General features: G+C 38.8%; 1 protein-coding gene across 4 annotated transcripts in view; it reads right to left on the bottom strand.

Annotated features, from left to right (window-relative positions):
- LOC102234543 (potassium voltage-gated channel subfamily H member 7-like) overlaps positions 1-22,396 on the bottom strand; it is a 65,216-nt gene extending 42,820 nt beyond the window's left edge. For 2 of the 4 annotated variants that reach the window (XM_023329414.1, XM_014472142.2), the window contains exons 1-2: positions 21,808-22,387; positions 19,191-19,421 (exon numbers count right to left, since the gene is read on the bottom strand). In XM_023329414.1, coding sequence (XP_023185182.1) covers positions 19,191-19,421; positions 21,808-21,883 — 307 coding nt within the window. In that variant the 5' untranslated portion in view covers positions 21,884-22,387. Of the gene's footprint in view, positions 1-19,190; positions 19,422-21,807 lie in introns of all 4 variants that reach the window. The other 2 variants (XM_023329415.1, XM_023329413.1) reach the window with 2 other exon arrangements.
- Between the last annotated feature and the right edge of the window lie 506 nt (positions 22,397-22,902).

Genomic DNA, 22,902 nt, shown 5'->3' with positions numbered 1-22,902 from the left:
TAAGAATTTGTATTTGGGCTTAATCCAAATGTAATGAGATGGAAAAGAAAGGACAAAGGAAAAAGAGAATGGTGGGTGAAAAGGTTTAAAAGGAAAGGAGACAGGTCTAGAGGAGAGAAAACATAGAATGAACAGAAGTCGACGCCGAGGAAAAACTAAACTGAGAAACTACAACATGGATATTTATACTAACGATCCTTGTTTCCACGTCTCTGACATTGTTGCTTCACTGCTGTGTTTTTATAGTTATGTTTTTCACTTGAAAGCCCTCAAACTTAAAACAAAATGTGAAAAAGTCCAAGGAGGAACCAATACGGCAACTCTGTTAATGCTGTGACTAACATTTAATAATTTGATTCACATTGTTTGCAAATGAAAATGATGAGCATCTCCATGGAAACAAGAAGGAGCTCAGGAGAGAAGCAAATGTTCATTTGTTTCATTTGGCTCCAACTCCTGAATAACAAAATAAGATCCTTATCTGGAATCAAATCACAGGGAAAATTTACATGATCCAGTCCTGGAAGCAGGTTCCCTCCATTGGGTTTCTACACAGAGGCTTAACTCACCATGAATCCGGGTCTTATGTTACATTATTGTTTGAGGGCGCGTACGCTCACACACAACCCCACATTTGCATTGACATGAGAGTCCACACGAATGCAAATGTAATTCTTTTAACCTGGCATTTACAAACAAAAGTCTTCATAGGAGCAAGAGCTTCAGTTGTAGGTGGAAAAACAAGAAAATGACATGTCAAAAATATATTTACTTGTTTTGCAATTTGTTTAGTGGTACAAGGGCACCTGACAATGAATATGTTGCATTATACTGTAGAAATGTCTATTCTATATGCAATATATAGAGCATATGTAGCACCAAGGAGTCAGGTAACTGTTTTATTCTTTTACCAGGAGAGGCATTTTATCAACTCACAAAAGTTAAAACATGAATTCAAAACAAAAGGACTTTATTTGTAGTATGAAACTTACTTTATCATCCTGCGGACCGGTACCGGGCTGCGGACCAATTGGCACCGGGCCGCACAAATATAATATTATGTATTATCTGAGTCTGGAGGACCTTTTATTTTGAAAATCCTTTAACTGGATTATTACGGTTAAGTATTGCGCACCAACATTGATCCCACAAGCAGCAAAATGAGTAAGAAACAGATCAGATGTCTTTGGAAAGTTTATTTGCAAAGGGGAAAGAGACGAGACAGGAGAATGAATTTATCCCGGTAGGTGATTCCCACATTACAAGCCCGTTCAGCGACTATGATATGCAGTGACTGGCTCGTTAATGAGGCAAGGAAGCTTCAAACTGCTTTGCCACGTAGAGACCAAGCACCCTGTGCATAAGCAACACTTCGGGTGTCATTGTCTCCCATCACTCCCAGATGGACCGTCTCGAAGAAAAACAAGCTCACTGCTCCCATTGATTTGTCTTATCGTGAGTTAATTTTTTCATGAAAGTAAAATGTTCGTTTTTGTGGCGCATCTGTATCTTATTTTGAAGGGATGTGTAAACGTTACCATAGCGAAACGAGAAGAGTAGAGCTTGTGAGTCTTAAGTCTGGTTCATACGACACTATTTAAGGATTGTCGGCCGATTTTCCAAACCTCTGTGACTACAGAGCCGATAAAAGTACTACAGGTTCAATCGATTCGTATGTCCAGACACACGACAGGAGCGACACACACAGAACCGATTCCACTCACAAACATCCCGATTCCAGAGGAAAATCCCTTAAAACCCCCAACATACCATACATGAATTTACAGTATCAAACTTCTTCTACATCCGACGATGTAGAAGCAATAGTTTATGGGCTCACTTTAAGAGATAAAAGATGTAACAAAAAGAAAAAATGTTGGATAAAAGGCTGTGCTTCCACCACACTCTAACTTAAAGACATTAGTGTGCAGAGTCAGCATCTGCTTCAGCCCTAACTACTCTAAAAAGCTTTTTGTTGTCTGTTACTTTTTAACGTTGAGCTTAACAAGATTATTGCCACAGAACTAAAAGTGAACTACTTGAAGTTTTGCCACAAATCTAATTTTCTCAGCATTTACTCCATGGCATTAAACTATTGGGACTCCCGAACTGGAAGTTTTGGTTTCAATCCTGAGACTAATCTCTGCAAACAAAGCGAAAACTCAAGCTTTTAAAAACAATCAGTGTCTGTGGCTCCATGAATAGAAACACAGTGTCTTTAAATAGAATGGTTAAAATCCATCCGCATTTATAATTCATGACCGCTAAATATTATGTTCTGCAGAACGTAGTGGTTGATCTTCTATAGACAATATAGAGATTAGAGGATCGGTGCTTCCTTACATATCATGTTCAACTGTTTATATTAGAAACAGTTCATATTTAGTGCCTGTTGATACACGTTTACATGAGAAATAACCCAATTTTGAGGGTTGCAAACTATGAATCAGGTTTGACCCAATTCGTTTTGAATTTAGTTTGACAAAAGATCAAAGACTAGGTCAAGGGGGCGGGGGGAGGTAATATATCATCTGATTATTACTCAGGGAAGCAAATGTGTTTTCCTTCATTTTTTAATTTGATGGGTTGGTTTGCCTAAGAAGTTTAGAAGAGAAGCAAACAGCAGTATTGTCAGAGGCAGAAGATGAAAAATGGGTGAAGGCACAGAGTGAGGCAGAGGGGTTGGTTCAGAGCCCAGGAAAAGTGTTTGTTCACCTTGAACTGTTTCACAATAAGTCGCAACCAGAAAGTGTATTTATTGGTATTTTGTCAGATAGACCAACAAAAGTAGCACAATGTGAAGGGGAAGTGGACTTAAAAAAATATCTGAAAGTATGGAATGCATTTCTACCAGCCTCCTTTACTGCTGTACATCACATGCAACCCACTGTTTCCAAGTCTATTTGTAAAAATGCTTAGTTAAAGTTCACCTACAGGTATTTTAATCTTAGTTTGATTCAAACTCATTCACGTGATTTTAGTTGCGTTTCTTATTTAATGTACTGCAATTGCACCACTGAGTTTTTTAGGCATTAGTGGAATATAGTCAAAGTTTGTAATGAAAATGCAGCTACAGACTGTCTGTCTTATTCCTCTGTCGTTAAGCTACCCTTGTCTGCACCTGTTTTATTTATCTGTTGTTATTCCACTCACTTCCTCCTGTTTCCCCCCCGGCCCTAATGTGCCTCCCCTTCATCTCTCTGAGAAAGAAAATAGCTGCTCAGGTTCTCAGCAAGAAGACCGCCTGATGTGTTAAAACTGGACAGATCAAACAGCTCCCCAGAAGCCGCTGCTGCTACCCATGCAAATTTCTTCTTGCCCGCCTGCCTTGGAGAAGGGTCGAAGCCACACAGACATACACACCCCCACACACGTGTGCACGAGGGGATCCTCATGCAAACAGAAAGCCGTTTACACTTCTCCGCCGCACGCCGAGCGAGCCGCAAACACTAACGAGACCCGTGCGTCTCGGGCTCAGCGTGGCCCAAACTGAGTCAGTCGCTCACACACGGCCTGCCAGCAGCATTAATTAGCGGAATGTTCCCTGTCCGAGTAAATCTAATAAGCGGGAGATGAAGCTAGTTTACATGCTGCAGCGTAATGAGAGAAAGCACCTCTGAAAGGCACTAAAACAACTTCAGTCGGAGCGACTCCGACTGGAATGTTTCTAGGGAAATGCTGTGTTTTAACATTGCCAAATATACATCTTTAAAAACATCAAAATGAGAAAAAACAGAAGAAAGAAAAAGCTACGACTCGGCGCTCTCTTGCACACTCAAACATAGAGTCATGGATGGGTGAACAATAACACAAACACAATCTGTTCTGTTCTGGTCTCTAAGCCTCAGAGGATGGGAGGAAGTGCTGACTTGAGGAAGTAGGGAGAGCAAAAAACTTTTTGGCAAGGTGAAAGTCGGCTGATAAACACGGAGCTGCCAATCATCCGTCCTGGATGTCAAAGAGGAGCCTAGATGTATGACGGCGTTGTTATAAAGCTGCTGCATTGTTGCAGTCGCCCAGCGCGTCAAGGTCAAGCCATAAGCTTGAGAGGAAACGTGGGACTTATTGATTTAAACATTTTCCGCTTGGCTTGGTTTCCTTGCTGATGCGGTGCTTCCTACCTGGATTAACAGGGGCTACCTGGTAATCTGTTGATACACAGATGGCTCGGCAGGATGACAGCACAGTGTGTTGTCGAGTGCAAACACTAAATATGCCAGATCGCAGTGGGCCAACGAGCTCTTTGAAGTTCTGGGAGCAAAGCGGTGCGAAGGGTCGTGTCTTTTGACTCCATTACACTCAGGTGCTTCGGTGAGTCAGCCGTTGTCCTCATAAACCAAAGATTATTGGCTTTACATGTATGCAACTGGCATGCATGTTTCATTTATTGTTTTTGGTAATTGAGTTTATTTTGGATAATTCTTCCAGTTCCAGTGTTAAGTTTTCTGTACAAAATTAAACTTTATTAGTCTTCAAGAGGGCAAACTTTCATTAATACGTCATTGTCAATATACTATTTGAAAATGGCTCCAAAACAACATTATCATTTATTGCAATAATTACTGAGGCAATTTATTCAGGGAAATGACAGGAATAATCATTTGTGACAAAACTGATATAAATGGATGTAAACATTTTCCCAAATAGTGACACTTTCTCCATGAGTCAGAGTGACACATGCTAGCAGAGCTAACGCTATCAGTGAAGTAGCAAAGTGCAGTGTTAAACTCCTGGACAAACTAAGCTAATGAGGGTAGGAGACACTGCCTTAACTGTAGTTTAATTGAATCCAATTTTAAAAGCAGCAATTGTTTCTGCACTTTCCCATTACATGGCCCCAATATCACCTTGGAGTGAGGATTAACAGCCATACAACTGTTGGAGCGGGGGACGAAGTTGAGACGAGGACAACGTTACCTCAGTAGCTAAGTGTTCCCACAGAGTTGTGTCTTAATTACAGTTCAGGCACCACACACACAAAAGGAGCAAGGCCCATGACCATAAAATCACCTCCTCAATTATCTCACACTGCCCCACTCTCTCTGGGATTACATTCACTCCACTCTAGTATGGCAGTGCCTCATTTTAAGCTTGAGGATTCACCATTCCATTTCCTTTTCCCAAGTTATTGGCTAAGCAATGAGACGGCTCCGTTTTATGAGTCGACCTTATTGGGGGCAGTTTCAATTTAGTTTGTGGAGCTCAATTAAATTTGGAGAAAAAATGAAGTAAGACAACCCTGAATCAAATAGTGCAAAAAAAAAAAAAAAAATACTGATGGAAGTAAACTAATACGTCCAATTGTTTTATGTTTCACAATTATAAAAATAAAATCTACAACGATTTGAATGAGGTGACTTGTGAAGGAAGTTGGTTGTAGTGGACATAAAATCCTAGCAAAATACATAAATTATACTGATGCACAGTTTTAATAAAAAAAAAACTTTATTTGAAAAGGCACTGTAAATAAGAGCTACTTTGTCCTCAAAATGTTTCAGTTTAACAGCTCTTGAATCTATTAATAATAGATTGATCTGAGAAAAATGTTTAACTGGGTACAGATTATAATTCATCAATATAATAATTGCAAACATGTTACAACTTATAGCTATTTTAGATTCAGATAAATCACAATGAAGGTGATGACTCTTCATCCAACACACTAGAATCAGTGAATCAGTGTATTAGTATTAAAAACAAATGAATATTGAAGAATTAAAACTCGCAATAATTATGTATGACTCCAAAATTTACTTATTGAGTAAACTCAAACAAAGAACAAAAATGCCAGGGATTGTGTCAACATGATCTTTTAAGGAGAATGATACCTGTTATTAGTACTGGATGTGCTTACATTTCATTATGTTTGCTGAGTAAATTCCACCTTGTAAATATGTCCTATTGAGAACTGCCAGCTTTGTTTGAATTCACGCTGCATCAGTGAGACAAAATTAACTCTCGCTGCATGAACAAACAGGTCGTTTCTGCTGCTTGCACCAGGTCTGTTGAATTAATGAAAAGCACTCTAAATGAAACAACAAAACTGTTTCAGGTGAATCTACCCTGTAATTACTCATTCAGTGGACGAAGAAAACATTACTTCAGTCAGGTCAGCTGCATTAACCAAAACCTAACAAACAGATTTAACCAACCTAAACAGATTGCTCTGATTAGGAAAAATATATTCAATTGAAAAAACCAACCCCTACGCTGTTAAAACCTTAATCAGAATCCTGTTTTGTTTTGGTGTGACTTAGTTCTGCAAATAGACATTTTGTACCTATTCAGGCTTAAGAATCACTTTATTTATGCGGTATCTGTGTGCACCGAACCATCAAGATTACACTACAATATGTTCTACATTAGGCATACTTAAATAACTGCTGTAAGATGACATATTGGCCATTACAGTGTGTGTTCACAGTTGGCATGAGGAATGGAGCTCAGAGTTCCAAGATGCTGGAAATGGTTTACTAAGCAATTTCATAAGCTCTGGGACTCCAGTGAACAAAAGTCAGTGTCATTATCCACAAATGGACAAAACATAGAACATTGGTGAATCTTCCAAGGAGTGGCTGGCCGACCAAAGTTACCCCAAAACCGCAGCGACGACTCATCCAACAGGACATAAAAAATCCCAAAACATCATCCAAATAACTGCACTTGCCTCAGTTAAGGTCAGAGTTCATGCTTCCGTCATAAGAAATAGACTGAGCAAAAATAGCATTAAGGCTCGTATCAATTTTTCCAGAACACACCATGAGATCCCCAAGACTTAGTAAATTGACAAGACAATAGGTGTGGCTCCCATTTCATCTGCTATAAAAGTAACATTTCGGAAAAAGATCATCATACCAATTTTGAAACAGGATTCACTAGGAAAAACTGTTTTTGACCTGAAAGACTTGTGATAAAAGGAACCAAAACCTTTTGAAGGAGAATGTCTGGCAATCAGTCCGTGACCTCAAGCTGAAACCAACTTGTTAAAAAGGCTTTTCATCCTGGAAAACCCTCCAATTCTGCAAAGGTGATTGGTCCAAGTTATCGCAAACACTTGATTTACGTTGTTGCTGCTAAGGCTGGCCCAACAAGTTATTAAGTTTAGGGAGCAATCATTTTAATCACACAGGTTAGGATTTTTCTTCCTTCACCTAAACGTCTTCATTTAAAAACTCCACTTTGTGCAGTGTTGTCTTTGACTAATATTCAAATTGGTTTGATGTTCTGAAACGCGTCCGTGAAACTTTAAAAACATTGGAAATCAGGAAGGGGGAAAACACTTTTTCACACCATTGTAACATAACCTTCACATTGCCTCCTTTTCCTTCACACTCCCCCTCACACACACAGATGAGTGCAACACTGGTGACTGGCTGTGTCTTCCAGTGATGTGAGATAATGATATTTGGGAATGTTGACAGTCAGGATTTGAGGGAAATCTCGACAGGAACATGGCAGCCACAATAATTTGAAACTGCAGCCGGGGGTTTTATGATCTACACTAATAGACACTGTGACTGTTTAGGTATGAGTAAGAGTTTCTAAATGACTGACACTGGTGTGAGCTGTGCCTCCAGCAGAATAGAGCTGTTGCACTTTGAGGTGTTGTAGTGACATCTCTCACCTTCTTTCCCTATCCGCCTCTCTCTCTCTCTTCCTCTGCCTGTGAAGTGTTCAGCCTCTGCAGCCTGCTGAGGTTAATTGTCATCAAATCAACTTCTTCAGCTCACTCTCTGACCCTGTGTCAGTGTGTGTCTGAGTCAGGCACTTCTGCTGACAGAGGGTGAGAAACTACTTTAGTTCATGAGTAATAAGGCTTTGCAGCGAAATAAAAACTGTACGATGGCTCATTGAAAATAACTAGTAAGTCACCAAGTATCTGTGTGAAGCTGAAAAAAACAATTCTGCTCTGAGCAACAGATAATTAGGCTATGGTAAAAAAAAAATAGAGATATAATCTTCTAAAATTAAATAACTGAACTCAGAGGTAGTTTATTCGGGCTCCTACAGTGGGTGCGTTTTGTACACAGATTTTTTGTCTACGGAAAGAAGCTACAAGATGCACATTTTTCATTTACCTTGTTCAGCTAACCAAATTCAATTCAACAAAGTTGTTCTTCAAAAAAATAACAAAAAAAACTTTTTTTTATTGGTTTTTAAAACCTCAATGTCAGTCATGAACCACACTAGACTTGGAGTAGACTACAGTTATTACAGCAGTTTTGGTTGAAGTCCAAAAAATTACCAGAACCATATGTGCTCATGTGTTTATCTAACTTGTTAGTTATAACCCTTCATGTCTTTTTATGGCTATTTATTGGGTGCAATGTTGTTCAACTGCAGTTAAGATAAAGATCACAAGGAAAGATCCTCAATGGCAACTGTTATTCAAAATCTACACAAACGCTGTAGCTCAGACAACATCTCTTACTATACATATGCTGACGGACAACTATATATTAGTTTGTCACCACAGAATATAGAAACAATAACACAATTGTGTTTCCATGATGTAACTAAATCTGCCTACAATACTTTTAACATCACTACAATAAACAATTTCTTGCCACAACAAGACAGGAAAAATGTTGCATACTTTCATTTTCAGTAGGTTACATAATTGTATGTCTGTAAAAAAAATAAAAGGGTTTTCAGTTTTAGTCATGTCTTAGTTATTCAATTGCTTTAAGTTTGGATGCTGGCCTTTAAATGTCATTTTCTTTACTGAAAAACACTTTGGATAGTCTTGTTTAAAAAAAAAAGTCAACATATCGACTCCAAATGGTCAACAAACTGAAGAATATTTTAATATTTCTCCATATTAATTCATTGTGATTTAATGCTTTCACAATGTGAAAATGTTGGTTTTGGTTGATTGTAGTATCTTTTTATATTAAACCAGAGGCTGTCTTTTCTGACTGAGCGTCTGTTGAATCAGTCTCCATCAAAGCCTTGCCTGTGGCGCAGCAGAGTGCTGATCTTGGCCTGGCATTTAGCAGATGGTAGCTCTAGAGGGCCTACTTTCTGTGCGTAGGATTTCCCATGTTGCTCGATTCATCAGATTTAGACAGTCAAACAGACCAGTGGGCAGCAACATCATAAATACCAACAATATCAGGGGCTGTAAAAAAAAAAGCATTTTTTTCCCATACTTTTGTTGCTGCTTTTTGCCACTCTTACATGTTTCAGGTTATCAAAAAAACATTTTATTTCAGAAACTGCATGAATACAAACAGGTATAATTTTATTAGGGAAAAAATACTGTTTTGATTACCCCTTAATGCCCCTTCATTAACTGTAGGAGGCAATTCTTTTTTTTTCAGGTTGGTTTCGGGAAGCTTTTTCCCTTAATACAACCTTTTAAAAATGGTACACAGGTATTATTAAAGCCCACCAAAGATACTGAGGACAGGTCTACCGCAGGATAAATGCTGGAAATGTGGCAAAGACAATGGTCATTTTCTTCATATCTTTGGGAATGTCCCCTGGTGTTTCATTTTCTGATGGAGATCATTGTAAATTTGGAAAAAAATTAAAGAATGGATTTAAGTTATGACAGAGACTGCCCCAAATGTTAGTTCCTGGGGTAAAAACAAACCAGATATCCATGTCCTTTATTAAATAATAAGTTAGAGAGTTCACTGTATAATTTTCTTATTTTTTTATGGGGACAGGGGAAGTAGTGCCACTTTTTTATGTGTATTTTTTAATTTTTTAATATGTGTTTATGTTCCAAAGATAGAAATTCAATAACAATTTAAATGGCATTTTGCATGTACTGTTTTTTTTATTTTAAAATTTGATCTGCAACATGTGAGTAATGGAAAAAGTGAAAAAAGAAGAACTTTGTTAGAGTGCATAGTTTTGCAAAGCACTGCGCAGGATTGCAAAATCTCTAGGATGAAAGCTAAGCTGTGTGTAATCTAACCAATGAATGAGACTGACGGGGGGGAAAATGTGAATGTCTGTTCATCCCTTTTCTCATATCCAATCTGTGAATGAGAGTAGGCAGACATAATGCAAGTCACATGACACACACTGACTAAGTGAATGGCGTCTTATTTGCATGGAGCTGGTGTCGTATAGCAGGGTGGGTGTGCTAGGAAATTGAGCCAGAGCAGAGTGGGGGAGGGGGCTGTTATACTGTTTACACTGTAGTTGGTGTAATATCATCAGATAATGGCAGAGTGTGTGAGTTTAATCCATAGATGCAACTTCAGAGTGGCCTACATTATTCACAGGCGCCGTTAAGCTGCAACTGTCAAAGATCTGATAGCTACAAGTTGAGGTTAAAATGTGAGAAAATACGCAACGTTACACAGTTAGTCTGTAAACCATTAAATCCCATTAAATAAAACTTGTTTATGTTTTTGTGAATAAAACCTGATATTTAATATTCAATTCTTGAATAAAAACAACATACTGGCAGAGCCCTACTGCAGTCTGATCAATAGAAGTTCTAACAATTGAGCACAATTTGAAACATTTAAGTATAGTAGATAAAATTAACACCTAAAAAAAATAATCTGACTAAATAATGAGATGATTTGTCTATATTTTAATCTTCAGTTAAGAACATTTTTATGTTGAAAGGTTTTGCTGCCTTACTTAAACCAGACATTTTTCTGCTCTCCTTATTTGAGCCTGAATTGTAGGAAAGCAGGGGGAATTGCAAGAGAGCTCCAAAGATGCAGCGGTTGCCAGGACAACACTATGCTGGACTGCACAGAAAGACTTTGTGCAGGGATTGAGAAGTGATGGTGTGACAGACAGGGAGGTGCTCATAAGCAGAAAATGAAGCAAGCACAGCTTGTGTTGCCACATTCTCAGAATGCTTTTAAACCGTTCAGGTTTACCCAGAGATACATTTCTGTGTCTTAGAAAGATTTGTAATTGTGAACAGCACACGAAAAGCCACAAAACAGACTCATTGAGAGACTTTCCACACACACACGGATATGTCTGTCACTTAAAATAAAAGGTGCTAATTGCTAATTAATCCACCTTTTCTGCGACTCTTATTCTAAGCACCTCCTTAACATTCATGAATAACTTGCTGCATTTTGGCCCAAATACAAAAAATGCAATAGTCGTTTTAGTCTGTTGAGAGAGAGAATTTTGTGTACAGATGCAGGCTGTACACAGGCTTTATTTTTTTCAGAAGCAGCTTTCTGGGAAAAGCAGCTCATTTTCAGATGGATCTTATTTCTCATTCCACTTTACTTTAATCTAATCAAACACACATTTAAAGATGAATACTTGTAGAATCAAGAAATCACTAACAGAACCTGTCAGACAATTTGAAGAATGGTAAAACGCTTCAAAACGCAACCCAACCTGAAGAAATTTAAATCAGCCATTATGTAGAAATAGAGAAATTTAATTTCGCTTTGGGATTAATAAAGTATTTTTGAATTTGAATACAGAAGAGTCCTGGATTTTCTACAATATGTCAGCCTTACAGAATTACTGCAAGAGACTATCAACAACTAATCCAGGAGGTGACACAGGAACCCAGAACAGCATCTGAAGCACTGCAAGCTACACTTGGCTCAGTTTAGCTCAGTGTTGATGATTCGACAGTAGAAGAGAAATGGCACAAAATGGCATTCACTCAAAATCATGAGGTGAAAACTGTGGAGCGAAAAGCCTGTCTCACATTTCCCAACAATGGCTGAAAGACTTTTCTGTGGACTAGCAAGACAAAAAAATTACTCTTTGGAAGGAATGAATTTTGTATTGTGTGTTTATTGGGATAAACAGTACAAAATTTAGTGTTAGTCTTGTCTTTGATATATTTTTCATAGAGGATCAATTGACCATTTGAGGATAACAGTTAAACTCTCTCTCTGTGCCCCATATTGGTCAAATAATTATTAGACGGATTCATTACTTGTCAACGCGAGTTAATTGCAGACAGAGCACCTGCATAGCATAGCATGAGATTAAATTCAAGTGGGGTAATTACTGTGACATTTGAGTAGCACTAAGTTCAATAATAGCAATAGAGGATATGTAAAGTATAAATAATCTTTGTGTCACGTCCAAAAAGTATGTGGCAGTCTGAGACTATGTTTACACAATATTGCTGCCTGGAAACTGCAGGTACTTTTGGATGTCGATTGGGAAACAAACACCAAGACACCTTGAGTCAGCTGTAGTTGTCATGCCAGGCCATTAGATGGCACTGTGATTTTGGCATGTCATCAAATACACATGTGCTTTTCAAAAGCTTCCGCCTTGCTAGTTTCCACCTCACTGTAAACAGTAACACAAAGTTCTCAGGTAACACATTATCAGAGATTATGCTAAACTGAAAAGGTTAATTAGCACAACACAGCACAATGCTGTCCACCATTTTTGTTTCTATCTGCTGTGAATGCTTCATATAAACCCTACAAGTGTGTGCTTTTATACCTGTTGTGTTTTCCGGCAGGAACACAACAAAAATGTTACGGTTTCACCAATCAAAATACTTATTGTACAGTAACAGATGCGTAGGAAGGTGATGCTTAAGTGCTATATTCCTTAAGAATTTTATCTTACACTACTGAAAGTAGACTTGCAAGTGTGTGAGCAGGGAATAATTAATGCAGTGATGCAACAATATTTATGCTATTATTGTTGTGCGCTTACATTTTTCTCGTAGCAGGTACATAATGAGGGCTTCTGACCAAAGCTAAATGTGACAAAATGAAGGCACTGCAAGCTAAAAAAAAGAAGCTTATCTCATGTGTTCAGCAGTGCATCTACAAGAACCGTTTTTTACCGAGCATGTTTCCCATTTCGGAGCCACACCAACTCAGAACTACGTCCGGCAAACAACCTGAGCTGTTCCATCACTCCTCATTGTGTCTGGCTTCCTGTAGGGAAGATAACCCTCTCTGCAGCAGTTGCTAAATATTCTAAAGCAAGTTAACCAAGTTCATCATAAAGTATAAGCATGGCAATAAGCAGAACGGCTCTTTAAGAGATGATGACATTATCTAAGTGACCCAGAAAATGAGTCTAAACAAATGAGCTAATTTCTCTATTAAACAAATGTCGTGTCCTATACAGAGGATTAGCTAACTGACAGTGAGAGATGGCTAACAGGTGATTCTATTTTAAATCTGCTTCCTAGTTAGCGCCTCATTAACACGTCTGCACAATGTTGCTGGAAGAAGAATAACGTGTGAAATACAATCAGTTCCTTAGCCATGCTTGTCTACCCTGAGTCTTTGGAGACGCAATGACAGGCTAAAGCTGAAGAATGAAGAAATCCTGAACCCGTCCTTGGAGGAAATAAACAGAGGGCTCTAGTGTCCCTTTTTACGAAAGTAGGCTGACAGGAATGGGGAAGAAGAGGGGGGAAGACATGCGGCAAATGTCGCCGGGTCCGGGAGTCGAACCCGCGACGGCCGCGACGAGGACTCAAATCCTCCAAATATGGGTCGCGCTAACCACTACGCCACCACGGCACGCCCGGAGGACAGTTTTTAAGCGGTATAAACCTTAAAACACCAATTCTGTTAATTTTTATAGAGAATCTTGTTTCTACAGTCTGATCATGGCGTCAAGTGAAGTTTAAAAAAAGATTATTTGTTAATGTAAACCAGAATCCTGCCCAGAATGAATGTACATAATTCAGGCTTGATCTTTCTTTTCTTTTTTTTAACGTATTTGAGCAACGGCTATAAAAGTGACACAGTCTTGTTTTTGTGTTGAAGTAAAAGCGTGCTTTGTGGCAGCGAATGTTCATCACCAGCTGAAATTGAGACATTTGTCCAACACATTTCAAATGCAAGGGAAAAGGTCTTTAAATCTCAGTGAGGATCGACGAGTCACAAGAAACTATAATCTATTTGTAGTGTGACATTTTCAGCATCATTTTCCATTTGCAGCTGAGAGCTTTCACAGCGTGTCAGACTTATGGCTGAAGCATTGCCTTTAGGAAATGAATGGGTGAAATTTGCCAGGACATTACAACAAATGTAAATATGTGCTGATTTGCATAAAATAATCACCACTAAATACATATATTTTTTAATAGAGGTTATTTATTTTGGGCTTAATGTAATCTCTAAAGAAAGAGAAGGTTGTTTATGACTGGACGGCAACATATCCTGAAGGAATGTGTTGTCGAATATTTTATCTTTCAACATGGCTTCCCAACCCTTTTAAGGTTTTCACAATCAATAACATTGAGTCTTTTTATCACCTCAGATCTGTGCTTTTTTCCATCACTCTGAGCAGTTTACCACAACACCAGAACACATATATAAGCGCTTCTAATGTTTTCCTCTAATTTATTAAATAGAAACAACAGAAATACCCCATTTACCTATCCATTAAGACCATTTGTTGTGACAGTAACAGATGGGCTCCTATGCATCCATTAGCGCAGCACTTCACAAATCAGGCTTTTACGGTTGATTGGCTGTGAAAAGAAGATCCTCTTTTATATGAAAACATAGTCTGCTGGGAATTGTACAAAAGATTTTTATTAATGCAGCTACAAAGTCTAAGTTAGATGCAGAAGAAAATGCAGAAAAATGCAGAAAAAAATCTAGCTGGTCAAGTTTGGAGTAATGCCTAATGTGTCTGCAGAAAATCAATAATAATCTACTAATAGTTTGTTTGCCTAGAAAGTCCGGTTCATTGTGGTGACGATGTGCAATTTAACTGTGATGTGGACCAAAGAAAAATCCAACTCTGCCTACAAACCTCGGTCTCGGTTTGGTTGAAGTGAATTCTGGCGCAGTTCAAGTGCACATGTGGATGACAAGTGGACCAGAAGCTGCTCCAAAAGCAAGAAGCGAACAAAAGTGCACGGTATTCTGGGTAAATACAACCCAAACAGATTTGTGTTTCTAATGCAAGTGTTGGAAACGGCTTCAAGTTGTTTACCAAAGACACACAAAAAAAATTCTACAACTGCCAAAATCTGCCTGTACTTTATTTTAATTTATATTTTGTGGGGGAAAAAATGAATTTATATTTTGGGGTGGTGAACAGGGCTTTTAAAGGTTTTGTTTTGCAGGGCGAAAGTGAACTGCCAATCAAACCGAGTCTACTGGACCATCAGGTGTAAAAACACCATCAATTATTTTAGCACCAGACCCATTTAAAGCTAAGAACCTCCTGTATTTGCTAATTATTCACATTAGTTTGAGTGGGAAGAAAATCCCATTTTGTAAATCCAAATGTTGCTTTCTTGCTAAAATATTGAACAATAAGTTTTACCAATGCTCCATGTGACTGTGATTTCTGGCTGACTTAGGGATAATCAGAAACAAATCTCATTATTCCACCTAAAACATAATTACTTGGAACCATCAAAAGATAGGATGTAAATGTCTTAATTTTGTTGCTCGACACAATAAAACGTAAAGGACTGCACAGAGTTATTTAGAGTAATTAAACTTCTGACATGAGAGATAATTATAAACAAACAGTGACAGTATAACAACTGTTATTGTGAGTAATTGAGTTTTCATTAAATTAAGTTCCTAACCTTCATTACGTCCACAACCTAATTGTCTCCCTGGGTTTCAGATGGGCCCCACTGTTTAAAAGTACCTTGCAAAAATATTCACACCCCTTCAACTTTAACAATGTGTCAAGTTTCAGCCACAACATCACTTTTATTTGGGTAAAAAGTCAAATATGAAAGCTGTTGCAATGTACTGCAGGGTTGAAACAAATCTAAGAAGAGCACACTCATAAAGCGAAGGCAGAAAACTCAAAACTTGAGGGTCTTTAACAGCCGCTTCTTGTCCTGGAGGTCAAATGGACGGGAAGGTGCATCAGCAAAGGTGCGAATCATTCAGCATTCGGAATGAGCCTGAGATCGTGCTGACAAGCACAATCTCCTTGAGGGGCGTTAAAGGACAGCGGGAACGGCCTCTGCTCAACTCGAGTCAGGGGATTAAGAAGAAGAAAAAATTGCTTCACAGACAATCCCACTGTTCACGGTGAGGAGAGGAGTCAGCAAGCTGCACACAAACTCAAGCTGTAAAACACGAACCGACTGTGGTGGTAGAATCTGAAACTACTTCCAGAAATGCTTGTGAAGGTATTGTTTCTAACACGAGGTGGTCTTATCTTTTGATCCCACAGTAGTTTCTGACTTCTAAGAACAATAACAACTATGTTTTCTTATTGTTTTTAATTTTAAAAAATCTATTGTAGGGGCCAGAAACGAGTAAGTGACCCTCCATGGTGAAGCTGTGGATCAGGTACGACCACAGAACCGAGGTAATTAGGGACAGAGGAGCAAGAATGAGAAAGAAATGTTTTCCCCCGTGGCAAGGTCTGACAGTCGGGTTCCATCTAACTCTTTATTCAAGGTCCCTGTAGAGCAGCCACTCTGTCCAATGCAACTGTGCTCCAGCTTTATGCAGCATGAGGGTCTCTGTGTCCTCATTAATGCTGTTTGTTCAGCAGATTGACTCAGGCTGAACTTTTTGGAAGAGACAAACCTGCTACAGTTAGAACAAATGTAGCTGAATCTGCTCTAAGAGTTGCTTATTTTCAACTAAATTTATAAACTGACAAAAAAGAAGAAGAAAAAAATCACCAAAAGAAGGAAAACCAGACTTTTTGCATTGGTGTAATAAGCTAAATTAAAGCTAATAACATATTTCTGCAGTAATGTAAGTAAACAGTATTTAAATTATTCCCAATATACATGCATACCTGAGTACAGTAAAGGTTAATACCATAGAAACTGGAGCTCTATCCAGGCATGTTGATGGAAAGTTCAGTGGAAAGAAGCAAAGTTGTGATACAAAACAGGTGCCCGACTAACTGCATAACTGGATTTTGCTAATTGAAAACAAAGACAAAATTGTTTTGAATTGATATTTTGAAACTGCCTAAATCCTTTGAGGGTAACAGTTAGCACAGTTAGCTTTATTAAATGCAAACTTTGATTGCATTTGCTGCAGAGAACATACACTCTGACTTTCACTCTAAAGTTTGAACAAAGCCGGCTTCAAGACAACATCCAGTGACAGATTTTTTTTTAACACACAAAATGAGTCATACTTTCAACTGTCTTTACTCTGTTTGACTTCCTTTTAAAACATGTCATAGGAACTAGCTAATGTTGAGGCTTCTTCCCTCAGTAACAACTTTCACATCGAAGAAAGTGAAAGTTTCTTCGATGTGAAAGCTCAACATCTCATATGTGAATGTCCTCCTTTGATCAAGAACATAAATGTGTCTCCATGCTAAACCTAAAAGACTAAAAACTAAGAGCTAAAATCTTTTCCTGTGATTATATAAGATGTATTATTGTCACAAATTACATTATTGTTTGCTTAATTACTACAAAACAATATTGTAGAATTTCTTTTTTTGGTGATATTGGAGGATATATAGAAATACATTTCTAGCAGATAAGTCAAAAAATTTATCAAAGATACAAATGAGACTTTACTGATCTGTTCTGAAAGGATTCAGACTAAAAGAACAAAACATAAGGCCACATCTCACAACCCATTCCCTCCAGCATTACTGTATCTGTCTCTCTCAACCTTTGACCCCCGGCTACATCTCCAAGGACACGATCATTTGGAGCAGCTTTTTCAAACCTACCCTCTTTCCTATTCCCTGCGTTCTGTTAAACCAGCTTGAAAACGGCTTACACTGGCTTACAGATGAAAAACGCCTTTAGTCCACTTTTGACGAAAATGGGGTTTTTAATTGTTGGTTGACGTGGAAAAGCTGGAATGTTGAAATACATGTGCTCCCCTTCCACTTCATAAATACACACAACATTGTTTATTTTTGCTAATTCACATAAAATCTGATTAAAATACATCAAAGTTTGCGGCCGGAACTTTAAAAAGTTCAAGGAGTATAAACAGTTCAATAAGGAACTGTATGAAGAATGAAGCAGTGGCAAAAAAATACTGATATGAAATCTGCAGTAGTTCACAGTAATCAATACAGGTGCTGAACTGAGACTTTGTAAACATTTCCATCCATATTTGTGGCAACAATGAGGAATATTCTTGAGACTAATGATGTTGGAGAAACAAATTTTTCTGTTGCCGACAGAAAAATCTTTCCCTTCACAAACATTTTCTAACTGCTGTTTAATATTCAATAAACAGATTTAGAATAAATAGATGTATAAAATAAAAGCAGTAAAACACTGCTGACAAAACTGAAATGATTCAGCATCACTCGAGTGTTTTATCGATTTTTTATCAGGATTGCCATAACTCCACCGCTGCTCCATTAATATAATCAATTAAAAAAAACACATTGCGGTATTGCGGTTTTCTGATGAAGTGATGACTTCAGGGAATCACCAATCATACCTGACCTGCAATATTATTTATGATAATACAGTTGAAACCAGAAGTTTACATATACTTCTGGTCTGACATAATCAGAATCAAGTTTTCCAGTTTTAAGTCAACTATTGCCCCGAGTCAGACAGCTTAAGGGCAACAGTACCAAATACTAGTGAAATGTATTTAAACCTTTAACTTTGAAGAAAGTAATAAATAAAATGTTAAAATCTCTCTCATTATTCTGGCATTTGGCAAATAGAAAAAAAATTGCTTATCCTAGTTAACCTAAACTGGAAAAATGTTATTGATCTCACTTTAGACAGTGTGAAAAAATGGCATGTTTTCATTTTTTTAAATGGTGTATGTAAACTTCTGGTTTGGTTGTGTATGTTTGGGGGGTTTCTCTGCTTGCACCAGACTGACGCCACCAAAACGTTACACGAGGAGAGCTAATTACCAGGACACAGACGCTGTCGCTACAGGTCACACACCATCCCTGAATCAGCTAAACTTTCGCTCCAGTCACACACTAAGACAATACCAGCTGTCGCGCAAGTCATGATCTGCACTTTGTATTCACAAGCACCATATGCACATCGGATTATCTAAAGTACGGCTAAAACAGAGTCGCAGGCTGCGGTTTTAACCTCTAACAACTTTCAAGAGGAAATCATGAGCAGCACAGTGAGTTATTCGATACCTCTGTGCTCGGGATGCTTTGTAGAAATGTGGGGAGGATTAGATCAGAGGCCTCAGCATGTTCGCATTGGTCTGCATCCTTCCTAAAGTGGCCCATCATGATGGAGCTAATGAACAGCTTCCGGGTTCTAAGTGGGCAGAGATGGTGGTCTGCAGACAGCAGAAAGAAAACCACCGACGCATCCCGACCGGCAAACTCACCGTCCTTGCGGTGGTAGGTGATCTCCACCTTGCGCTCCTCGGAGCCCAGAAGAGCCTGGGCCACCTGGGCCACGGCGTGCCGGCTGGTGAACTGGCCGTGCAGGAAGTCGCACGTGCACGGCCTCTGCATGACATCCGGCCGGGAGAAGCCCGTCATCTCGCAGAAGCCGTCGTTGCAGTAGATGATGGCGCAGTTCTGCACGCGGGCATTGGCGATGATGAATTTCTTATCTGGAACGTTGTGGAGGAGAAGAGTGTGTGTGTGTTTAGGTTATTGCTGTGGGAATGGACAAAGACAGCGGCGTCACAGTTATTAAAGCAGCAAACATTATGAGTGAGAATGTGCGACGTGCTTTTGTGAAAATAATTTGCTTTATGTTGTGGTTGGTAACTCCTAAAAATGTTCTGGCCTCCCCACTGTTCAGACATTCGAATCAAAATACAAAATGACCAGTTGGGAAAACTAATTTCAGTCATTTATGAATTTTATTTTTCCAATTTGTTATTTGTCCAAGATGTCTGAGTAGCTTCCGCCTGTTTTTGAGGTTAGTCTGTATTTTGTGGATTGTTTGCAGATTTGCTTTGTACCTCCTTGATATTTTCATGTCGATGTTTAAATTTGTTTCTCACAATATATATATTAAGTCTTGTCATGTTATCTAAAAACCTAAAAATGGCAAAACAAAACTGGTATTCTGCTCCACTTTAAAATCCATCAACAAACCACAATCAAGAGTGAGAAAGCTCCATTCAACTAATTTGCTGTAACATTTCAAGACATGACCTATTAATGTGTAATTTTTACAGAAATTGGTTTCAGCTATGTAGAGTTAAATACCTTTTATCTATTTTAGTCACTTTTGAGTGTAAAAACAGTCAATGCATTTATTATGTTACTACATAACTCTGTTCTAGTGTGTAAAAATAATTTAACCCAATGAATGTGCATTTAACCTCATCTGTGTAAACTTGTCCATAGTTACATTAAGAGCAATAATGAAGCTTAAACAACTAGAACAGTGACAAATAGATCAACGTTTAGGAAAGCTAAATTAATCTTACATCATTGTTTGGGGGATTTAAAAAATGCCTTTTTTGTAGAGTCAAGTCAATGAGACTGTAGGTGGAATTTATGTTGAGCTTATGAAAAATCTCTCCAGCCTAGTTCAGCATCACATTTTGTCATTTGAGCACAAGCTCCTTGTGGGAGATCCTGAGGTGCTGCTAGTCCTGAAGAGACGTATAATTCTCCTTTGGGTTCTGGGTCGGCCCAAGGGAGTTCTTCTTTTTGTGAAACGGTAAGAGTCCCCCTGAAGCCAGGTTTTAGGCAGACCTGAGGTCATGAACTGATGACTAGGTATGGCCCTTCAGGAATTTTTGCTTGAGAGCAAAAATCATACAGCAAGTCATCTATGTCCTGAAGCAGCCCCAGATCATCATACTGCTAGAACCCCGTTTGGGTTTTCATTCTTTTAATTTTATACTCAGCATAGCTGGACACCTTTGAGATAGTTCCAATTTCAGCAAACATGAGATGGGCCTTTGTATTACTTTTGCCTTTGCAACTCTCCTTTAAATGCCATTTTTGTGCAGCCTGCTTCTGATTGTTAAATGTAGTATACAGATCTTAATTCAATTCAGTTTTTTAATATATAGCCAATTCACAACCCATTTAAATAAAATTTAAAAAAGGCAATCGGATCACACAGATTCAAAGTTAAGTACATTCCAGCTGATCCTATCCAGGAATGAAGTCAAGTTAAATTAAATGAAACCCAGTAGATAGCACTAAGTCACCTTTTTGAGGCTGGCAGTGGTTTAGATGTTTGTGATCTCCTGGTTAAGCCACTGATGATCTCATTAAGTCATGTCAGAAGTCAGTTACACCTGATACAGTTCACTAATGTTTCATATTTTCTCTGAAGATTAAAACCTTAGAAATAGCTTTATAACCCTTTTCAGACTGATGCATTTATTATTTCTTCAGATTGGCTACTTCATGCTTTCAGACTGGCTCCAGTAAAGTGATTGCTTAATTGTACAGGTCTAACATGGTCACTCCCGGGTGTGGCTAGTGATGCTTTCTCTGAAAACCCGTAAACACATTTGATTCTTGATTTTACAAGATTATTTTTTTCTCCATTGGGTCGGGTTGATTTGGATAGGTTTTCACCATTCATTTATAAACTGCTTTGTATTTTGTCCCAGCTGTCTCTGATATTAACATTTTTGGATAGCCAAAACAGTAAAGTGCAACAAAAGAAAAAAAAAACTCTACTTCTGCATTGAACTGCACAAAGAATAAAAGCTGTGCAATTGTTAAAATGATTAATATTACAGAATAAAAAAAACATTTGCTTAACGTGGGATTTCCCTCCCAGCCCTCTGAACTAATGTGCTCCAATTAAAAGGTTAGATTTTTTTCAATATGTTTCAGAGATAGTGCCGCAATAAGATGGAGGCTTTATACAGATCTTTATATTTTAGAAAAAACATACAGAATAAAGGGGGAATTGGCATGAAACATTTAATTAGGCTTTTGAACGATTTCCTGTTAAGAATTGCTCTCACAAACAAAAGGTAGCATCATAGCTCTCCACATTGGACAGGTACTCACTTTGTCCTTCGAATTTCCGAATAATCACTCCTAGAAATGTGTTTTGTGGCGCGACATGACCTCTCCGAACAGGCATGGTTCCCTTTCCCCCTCCCCCAAAAATAAATGTTTATGAAGAAAAATCTTTGGCTGAGCTTTAAGCGCGTGCCTTTTAAGTTCGCGGGTGTAAACCGAAGCCAGCAGGGCTCCCCCGGTTTTCTTTGTCAGCACTCCGTCATCCTCGCAAGGGGAAAAATAAACAGATATCCAGCCCCGACCGAATTCCCCCTTCTTTTATTTCAGCTCCTCGGCTGAGCGCATAGCAGAGGCTTCCCTCCCTGCGCTCCGCTCCGAGGAGTAGCCCGAAAGGAAGGAAGAGCCGGCGGGTCGCGGCGGAACCAACATCTCACCGCTGCTCCTTCGCTACAGCTGCGAGCGTTTGTGGCGGCGCGTGAGAAAAGCTTGTGCGTGTGTGCGCGTGGCGCTTGGAGGGTGGAGAGAGGGTGCTGTCGTGATGGGAAGACTGATGGTCTATTAGTCCAATGGCTTGACGCATGGCACCGACACCGCGAGAGAGAAAAGGGATGCGCGAACAAAGAGGCAGAAGCGAACTAACTATGGCAGCGCTCTGACGTTTCAGTCAAGTTACCTTATTTCATTTGTATAATTTATATTAATATTTACGAATACCACACTGTGACGAGAGGTACAAATAAACTGCTTGCTAATTATATTAATGTACACCTGAGAGGTTAAAATAACGCCACAACTTTTGATTCGCGCACCTGTCACGAGCACAGCACGTGCCAAACAGTCGAAGAGGGTGGGGAGCGGCGTCACTTAGGTGTATGTCATTAAAATTAGACAGACGCTCTTGTGTAAAAAAATAAATAAAAAATGGCGACTCATGATTTTTCCGTAGTATCCTGACTGTGTTATGGAGGTTTCCACTAAACGTAGCTGGCGCGGAGGCGCTGGCCATGGTGCTGCCTGGGCGTTCCACGCTCCCCCTCTGGTATCCATGTTTAAACAGCCTTGCCCGTTTCTTTTTCTCTATATATTTATGAGAAAGTGCTTCAGCAACAATTCAAATAAAAATATTCAAAATACTTTCCC

Source organism: Xiphophorus maculatus, chromosome 24, assembly GCF_002775205.1.
Source record: "Xiphophorus maculatus strain JP 163 A chromosome 24, X_maculatus-5.0-male, whole genome shotgun sequence".
NCBI classification, from domain to species: domain Eukaryota; kingdom Metazoa; phylum Chordata; class Actinopteri; order Cyprinodontiformes; family Poeciliidae; genus Xiphophorus; species Xiphophorus maculatus.
The sequence above is the reverse complement of the archived record's forward strand: the minus strand, read 5'-3'. Positions and strand labels throughout refer to the sequence as shown.